General features: G+C 46.3%; 1 protein-coding gene across 1 annotated transcript in view; it reads left to right on the forward strand.

The window, feature by feature from the left end:
* The first annotated feature begins 5,816 nt into the window (after nucleotides 1–5,816).
* LOC113819901 (homeobox protein Nkx-2.1) overlaps nucleotides 5,817–9,137 on the forward strand; it is a 28,385-nt gene continuing 25,064 nt past the window's right edge. The window contains exon 1 of the mRNA XM_070138158.1: nucleotides 5,817–6,503. Within this exon, the coding sequence (XP_069994259.1) occupies nucleotides 6,209–6,503 (295 nt within the window). The 5' untranslated portion in view covers nucleotides 5,817–6,208. The remainder of the gene's footprint in view (nucleotides 6,504–9,137) is intronic.

The raw sequence follows: 9,137 nt of genomic DNA on the forward strand, positions 1-9,137 counted from the left end.
CATAATGGTGATGATGGTCATAATGGTGATGATGGTCATAATGGTGATGATGGTCATAATGGTGATGATGGTCATAATGGTGATGTTGATAATGGTGATGAATTTGGTAATGGTGATGAATTTGATAATAGTGATGATTTTGGTAATGGTGATGAATTTGGTAATGGTGATGATGTTGATAATGGTGATGATGGCCATAATGGTGATATTGAAAGGATGGAGAAATTGGTAGTGGTGATGTTGCTGATAATGAATCTGGTAATCGTGATGATGTTGATAATGGTTATGATGCTGATAATGGTTATGATGTGCTAATGATGATATTGACAACAGTAATGAACTTGATAATGGTGAAGGTGTTGATAATAGTAATGAACTTGCTAATGGTGAAGGTGTTGATAATAGTAATGAACTTGCTAATGGCGATGATGCCGATAATGGTGATGTAGAGTCGAACCGTTGCCCTAATGTCGATAAAGGTGATAACCGGCCTATGGTGTCAACGCAAGACATATTTCCATCGGCGTTACTGAATCGCGACCAGACATCGGGAACACGACGGAAGACTCTGGTGTAAAAGATGTAAAAAAGGTTTTTATGGAAATGTTACGTAAATGTTATGGTGGAGTCAGCGGTGTCACTATTGGTAAGTTATGGTGGCGATGGAGAGGCCGATATTGCTCAATCATGGTGGCAGTTGATGCGAGTGATGGCAGGAGGCGCTGGCATCAATATCGGGAAATTGAGGATTGCAGTGGATGTAAAACCGAGGTGGTAACTGATGTCGACGGCGGTGGTTGTGGTGGTGGTGGTTGTGGTGGGGGGGGAAGGGGGGGAGGAGGGAGATGCTGGCAGTGGTAGCTTTGTCCGAGAGTTTGTTTAATAACACCACAACCGCCAGCATCGATAACAAGCACCAGCATCACCAACACTACCAAAAATAGCAGTAACAACTACCGCCAACACTACAACCACAACCAGCAACAACTGCTACCAACACAAACAACCACCATCACCACAACCACAACAATAACAATCACCATCAACACCACAACCACAACCAACAATAACAAGCATCAGCATCACCACCAACAACACCACAATCACACCAACCAACAACCACAACAACCATCACCAACACCACAACCACACCAATCAACAACCACAACAACCATCACCAACACCACAACGACACCCATCAACAATCACAAACACCACAACCACAACCACACCCATCAACATTCACAAACACCACCAACAACACCCCAACCCCCTCCACAACCCACCCCCCCCCCCCTTCGCTTCCACCCCCCATCGACCATCCCCCGCAACACATCCGTTTCTCGCCCATCGATTAATCCCTAATCTCCTCCCAATCCCCCAAATGACGATAAAACAACACACTCCAAACCCGACAAAATAAAGCTCAGGATTAGAGTCGCCGACCTAAAGGATTTACGGGCTATCCATGTAGGCCTGTCTTGGGTAATCAGTCGGATGCCTTGGATACGGGAGTCTGGGTCTGGAGAAGGAGGGAGAGGTAGGGGGAGGGAGGAGAGGGAGGGAGGTGGAGGGTAGGGGGAGGGGTGGAAGAGGAGGGAGGGAGGGGTGGGGGTGGAAGAGGAGGTAGGGGAAGAGGAGGTAGGGGGAGGGAGGGAGGGGTGGAAGAGGAGGAGGGAGGGGAGGGGGGGAGGAGGGGGGAGAGGAGGAAGAGGGGAGGAGAGAGGAGGAAGGGAGGGAGGTAGGGGAGGGGCGGGGAGGGGGAGGGAGGGAGGGAGGGAGGAGGAGGGGTGGAAGAGGAGGGAGGGAGGGGTGGGGGTGGAAGAGGAGGTAGGGGGATGGTGGGGGAGGGGGAGGGAGGAGGGGAGGATAAGTGGAGGAGGAGGAGGAGATGGAGGGGCAGGAGGGAGGAAGAGAGGGGAGGGGAGGGGAAGAGGAGGGAGGAGGGATGGAGGGGAGGGGAGGAGGAGGAGGAAGAAGAAGAGGTCGAGAAAGGGGAGGTGGGGGAAGAGGAAGAGGAGAAGGGAAAGGGATAGGAGGATGAGGAGAAAGAGGAGGAGAGGGAGGAGGAGGAGGAAATAGGTGAGGAAGGGAAAGAGGAAGAGGAAGAAGAGGAGGAAAAGGAGAAGGAAAGTAGAAGAGAGGTAAGGAGAGAGATAAGGAAAAAGAGAAAACAGGAAGAATAGGACAGGGGAGACGAAAAGAGGAAGAGGAAGAGAAGGAAAATAAATTATGCGATAATGTGCGAGTTCGAAGAGCCCGTCGTTAAAGAAGGAATAAGGAGGTAGTTGAAGAGAGGAAGGAATAGGAGAGGATGCAGGGTGAAGAGGAGGGGTAGGAGGAAGAGGGGAACAAGGAGGAATAAGAGTAGGAGGAAGAGGAGGAGGAGGAGGAGGAGGGGGAGAAAGAGTAGGAGGAAGAGGAGGAGGAGGAGGAGGAGGAGGAGGAGGGGGAGAAAGAGTAGGGAGAGGAGGAAGAGGAATAGGAGGAGAAGGAAGAGGAGGAGGAGGAGGAAGAGTAGGGACAGGAGGAGGAAGAGGACGAGAGGTTGAGGAACAGGGGAAGAAAATTGAGAACTATTTAGCGTTGAGTAAGGACGAGGGTAAGAAGAGTAAAAGACAGAAGCGGAAAAAAATGAAGGAAAAGAAGGAAGACAAGGAGGAAGGAGAACGTGATGGCGGTAAAGAGGTTAAAGAGGAAGATAATGTGGATGATAAAAATAAAGGAGAGGAGGATAAGGAAAAAAAAAGAAAGAAAAAAACCAGGTGGGGGAGGAAGTGGGGGAGGAAGAGAAAGAAAAATAATTATAATAAAAAAGGAGGTAAAAGTTAGGAGAAAAACGAAGGAAATGCACAGGAAGAGGGGAGAGAGAAGGGGAAAGACAACATAAATAAGGAAACAAAATACAAAGAGGAAACTGCAGATGGCGAACACAATAAGAATGAAAATAGAATAAAAAGTAAATCCAGACGTAAAATAACAGAATAACAGAAATAACTAAAGATAAGAAAACATAATCATATAAAACATAAAGATAAGGAAATAAAATCATATAAAACAAAAACAAAACATTATCATATAAAACAAAAAGATAAGAAAGGATTATCATATAAAACATAAAGATAAGTAGAGATAAAAAAAAGATAATCACATCAACCATAAAGATAAGAAAATAGAATCATATGAAACATAAAGATACGAAAAGATAATAAAATTTAAAAAATAAGAAAAAATAATCCAACCAACCGTAAAGATAAGAAAAGACAATAAAAAAAACAAAAGATAAAAAAAAAGATAATCGATAATCAAAAAAAAGATAACCACACCAAACATAAAGATAATCAAAGATAACCATATCAAACGGAACATCAATAATTGCAATAGCAGCGGTACCCTAAAACACGCCAGAGTTGCGCGAAAAATATTTTTTGGCGCGGAGACAATTTACGCCAACATCTGCGTCGTCTACAGCGGAAAGTCGGCGTATATAAAACGAATTTTCCAATACGGTGGCGGGAGTAGGAATGGTGGTGGTTGTGGTGGTGATGGTGGTGGTGGTGAGGATGTGGTGATGGTGATGGTGATGGTGATGATGGTGGTGGTGGTGATGGTGATGATGGTGGTGGTGATGAGGATGTGGTTGTGGTGTTGATGGTGGTGGCGGTGATGGTGATGGTGGTGGATGTGGTGATGAGGATGATGGTGGTGGGGATGATGATGATTTTGATGATGATGATTTTGATGATGATGATGATGATGATGATGATGATAATGATAATGATGACGATGACTGATGATGATTGATGATGATAATCAATAACAATATCACCATCATCATCAATAATAATACCAATAATAATAACAATAACAGCAAAAGAGAAACGCCAGAATCCGTAGTAATAGTAATACCGTCAGCAATAATAATGACGACAGTGAAGACGACAGCAATCGAAGGTAAACCAGATGATGATAACGATGAATATGATAGTAACAGTAAAAATGAAAAACGATAACAATAACAGCAAACAATATCAACAATGGTTATAACAACAGTAGCAGTGAAGATATCAATAATGAAGATAATGAAGATAATGATAATAACTGAATAACAACAGTAATATAAATGATGATAATTAGAGTTGTAGCAGCGATGACGATCATAATCATATCATTATGATATAATCATGATGATAATTATATCAATCTTCCCCATCAATAACAACGTCCAAAATAACAACCATAACCATAATAACACCAATGAAAAAATCGAATACAAGAATAAATAAAAGAACCGCATTATAAAAAAAATCGCAAGACAAAAGCACTGAAAAGAAACGAACCCGATAATAAAGGCCATTATATAAGAGTAACAACACTCGAGAATTGATCAACAACAGCAATTGCAGGAATAAGAACCAAAGCTGATATATCCCCCCCATTGTTCCTAACGAAGAATATTGTTCCTTTTTTGGGGAGTTTCGACAAAGAGAATCCACTATTCAGCAGCGGAGACGTTATAGCGGTAGATTAGGGTTCTCTACAACGCCTACATATTATAACGCCTACATATTATAACGCCTACATATTATAACGCCTACATATTATAACGCCTACATATTATAACGCCTACATATTATAACGCCTACATATTACAACGCCTACATATTACAACGCCTACATATTACAACGCCTACATATTACAACGCCTACATATTACAACGCCTACATATTACAACGCCTACATATTATAACGCCTACATATTATAACGCCTACATATTATAACGCCTACATATTACCCTGTTAAGTGATGGTCTTAGGAGAGAGAGAAAGACCTTGAATATGGCGCTGTGGGAAAATGATTTAGAAATGACTAGCGTTAATGTACAAATTACGTGCATAATTAAGGCTAAACGCTCCTTTACTACTGCTTAATAATCGTTCAAGGCAAACCCGTGCGTAACATTGCCTTCGCGCCATTCAAGCATCAATTACCTCATTTACATATTTTCCCCGCAATTTATGGCACGTCGGGCATATAAAACACCTCAACTCCCCTCCCCTCCCTCCCTCCCCACTCCCTCCTTTCGGTCGTTCAGTGCGTTCAAAGGCTAGTGTGGAACTCCTGGCCCCCCTCCCCCCTCCCCTCCCCCACATCACACACACACAACCAGCCGCTCTTGTCGAAAAATCACGACTCCATAAAATATTCCTTCCCGACGCGAGGCTTTAATGCGAGGGAAACTGACTTCACTCAACCACCCTTACAGTGTTGATCGAGGAGCTTAATAGCTATTACCGAGTGATTTTAGCACCGCACCCAAGAGCCTGCCAGCCCGTCCTAGCCCCCTCCCTGGGTGTACTGAGCCTTCGTCAGCTCCCCCGACACCCAACGTGTGTGTATATGTCCTCACGGCCGACCTGCACAACACGCTCTCATTAACCGACTTCGAAAGCCGGGCCTCTCGCAAGCGGAAGTTTTACGGCAATTATCGTATCCGGAGCGGTGCAGCCAGTTGCTCTCTTTCTCACCAAATCAGTTCATGTATAAAGAATGTAACTGCCGTTTCAGCCCCACATTGGATTTGAATAGAACAACGGTTGATCATTCACAGTGAAAATCGACGACGAGACCTCCTGGCGCGCGGGGTGGGGGGAAGAGGGAGGGAGGAGCATGCGCACCGCGGGCCGGCCTCGTGGGGCGGGGCGTAGCCGGTGACGGACCAATGGGAGCAAGAGGCCTGGGCGGGCCTACTCGATACCGTCCCTTTGCTTTGGGAAGACAAAGGCGTGCGTTGATTGGCCGATGAGTGCGGTGTCCCTCCCCTGAAGAACCGTCCATGGAGTTTGTAGTTTTTCTATCAGAAAGACTCTGGTCGCGGGGCTGGTGTGTGCACTGTGGCCAATGTTTTCTACTAGCTGAGTGTGGGACGTTTTGAGAGGTGTACACAAGAGGAGAGAGCGCGTGTGGAAGCCTCGCTCGCTGGCTGGTGGCGTTGAGAGCATCGCCGACACCGACCGTCACGCCGCGCCGTCACGCTGGCTCTCCCCCCGGCCCTCGGAGTCGCGACCTCCTCCTCCCTCCAGCCCCCAGCGGCCCGCCCGGCCTTCGCCCACGCCACGCACGCCTACCTGGAGACTCCCTACTACCTGAAGCGCGACCCGGAGGACCTGGTAGGGTCGACAGCGACCCCTCCGGGCGGCGACCTAATGACCCTTAGCCCTCGCCACACCACGCCCTTCTCCGTCACCGACATCCTCTCGCCCTTGGAGGAGCAGCGTCGCGCCCTGGATCTGCTAGACGACAGACGCCTCGACCTGCTGGACTCCGGGAGCTACGGGCGCGCCGCCGCCGCCGCCGCCGCCATGCAGCCCGCAGGCATGCAGCACGTGGCGTACCCGCCCGCGCCGCCGCCCACCACCTACTGCACCCCCGACGTGTACGACGCAAGGGCCTCGGCCCCGTCATGGTACCAGACGTCATCTTCAGATCCACGCTTTGCCAGTAAGTCCAATTCATGCATTCCGTGAGTGCTTTCTCCTTCTCCTTCAACTCCACTCATCTCCATACTTGAATCCTTCCTCTTTTCGTCTTCTTGAGGTCCTACAAGGCCCACACTCGAGGCCCTGTGGCTTCCGCTGGGGCGACCTCCCGAGCCTGCAGTCGCTCCTGCACTCTCTTCTCATGCGACGTCGAGGAAATAGTACATGCACCCAGAACGCCAGTGCGATGCAGTGCGACGAGGGTTTGCGGTTCGCGTTGCCGAGCGCCCAAATGTGTTTGATCGAATGAAGTCGACTGGGATCGCGCGGATATGCCTACGATTATGTAGGTAAACTAACGCTAGGCCGTGATGTAGTTGAGATCTCTTATGAAGACATGATTTATTGATAGTGAGGCAAAAAACAAACAATTATCCGATTATTTTCTTGAAATTACATCGATAACATTGCAAATATTTGGATACGAGAAAAAGTAAACGGGAATTCCTTTTCTTCAACTTTAACTGCAAATACAATGCTACAACTCCGCACACGAAGCCAAAACGAACGAACACACGCTGGCTCGCGGCGATGTAATAACAAATAGCATTTGATCGCAAGATATCTCCACTCCAACAAAGAATAATGATGATAATGATATAAAAAAGATCTGAATCCATATCACGACATCAGCCTGCCCCTTCTCAATGGGGATTCTGGGCCCCTGGTCTCTCTCTCCGGCTGAGGCGAGATCCGAGAGATACACCGCCGGCCGATGCTCGTGTGATATGTTGTTCCTCGATCGGATTACAGCGTCCGGCGTTCGGTGTCTGCGGAGCGGCCGGGGGAACGGTGTGTGATCGCGTGTTAACGGCGCGTGAGAGCTGATTTGACCGCAGTTGTAGAGGGATCACTTGCGACTTGCTTGGGGTGTTGATGTTTTCCGATTAATGGAGTCGGGTCTTGTTTATTTATTTATTTTTCCACGTGATTTTTTTTCTTCATATGTTTGTTGTTGTTGTTGTGTGTTGCGCTCTAATTGGTGGTTTTGCGGGATAGGTGTTTGGATTTTAGTTTGTTTTCGTTTTATTTTTCTTGCTCTCGGTCGCTTTATTACTTCTTTTACTGTCCGGTTTTCGTCACGAACATTGGTTTATTGCACAACCGTAAATTGATTGACTTAGAACTTCATAGGCTATATAGGATATGTGATCTCTCCGTGAAACATAAACTTCATCGCACCATCACTGTAACTTCCATACGAGTTTCTCCTACACTCCTTTGTCGCAGTTATCATCATAAAGTGCTACTCTCACATTTTAAACACATAAGAAAACACGACACGAGGTGTGTAAGCGAAGATAACAAATTTTCGCTTCCACACCCATCCCGGCGGCAACACCTTCCCTCCATGTTTATCTCGTAGGCAAATCGCACAGGAGAGAGAGCGCGCGCGCGTTCTGTCTGCACGATCTCTGGCGTAAATCAGACATGATCAATGTTTGATTTATATCGGCCTCCTGATGGTTCGCCTCCCGCCGACACGATATACGGATTATCGCGGTAAAAAGGGGGGGGGAGCGGGGAAAGTGTTGACGCGGACAACAATATTCACGGAGCGCAAAATGCAACACTGCGGACTGTTGCCGTCAGGGGGAGTTTAGCTATTCGATTTATTTACTTGCTTATTTTCCCGACAGTTGATATATTTATCTCTTTTTTTTGGGGGGAAGATTTGTCTCGTTGTCGAAATTCTCGTCCTGGTTTCGTGTTTTCCGGTGTGGTCTGGCCTCGCAGACAGTAATCGGCCGTTGAAGGACTACCGTTTGATTCGTCTTCAATGGAACGACCATCAACGGACGCCAATGTCGCCGCTCGGTGTTGATTCGAAATTATCTTCTTTAGGAATTTTGGTGCGAACAAGGACTGTGAAATGGTAAAGAGGATGGAAATCGTGAAATTATTCTCTATAGGAAGCCATGGTGACTATAATGAAAGTAATGATGATGACAGTGTTAACAGAAATAGAAAATGCAATAATGATTTGATGAAGATTCCCGCAATGATGATAAACGTTAATAGAAACGGCAAAGATGATGCTAATGAGGACAACAACGCAACGAGAGTAACGTCGGTATACGAAACGAAGAATGATGCAGAGAAATAATAGCTACACGCATAATGATGAAAAAAATAAAAATAAAAACCCCAGGACGAAAATATACGACAGAAAGATCCGTCTTCATTTTCCTCCGCGCTGCCATTATATAAACAACCTTGTATCAGTCTCCTATGAAAATGCCAGCCGGAGATTCAGAATTTTAAGGGGGGATCGAACGCCTCTTGAGCTGATGCGCCTTGTTACTTATAATTGGCAATAAGGTTCATGATACGCGATTGGATCCTCTTTGCTCCGAGGGGGAAGAAAAATTACACGCTCGTCGGTAACACACGGATGTATACACGACTACACACGGGGAAGAGTAGACATACACGTACATGTCAATTTATCTACTTGTTCTCGTTTATTCTTATGGATAGAGTAACGTAGATAAGCACAGATATCAAACAAAGCAAGACAAAGATGCTCTTCGATACACAATGCAGACACTCGGAATACTCGTATGCTGATGTTAAATACCAATATTTAAAAGTG

This window comes from Penaeus vannamei, chromosome 24 (assembly GCF_042767895.1).
Source record: "Penaeus vannamei isolate JL-2024 chromosome 24, ASM4276789v1, whole genome shotgun sequence".
In the NCBI taxonomy this organism is placed as follows: Eukaryota; Metazoa; Arthropoda; class Malacostraca; order Decapoda; family Penaeidae; genus Penaeus; species Penaeus vannamei.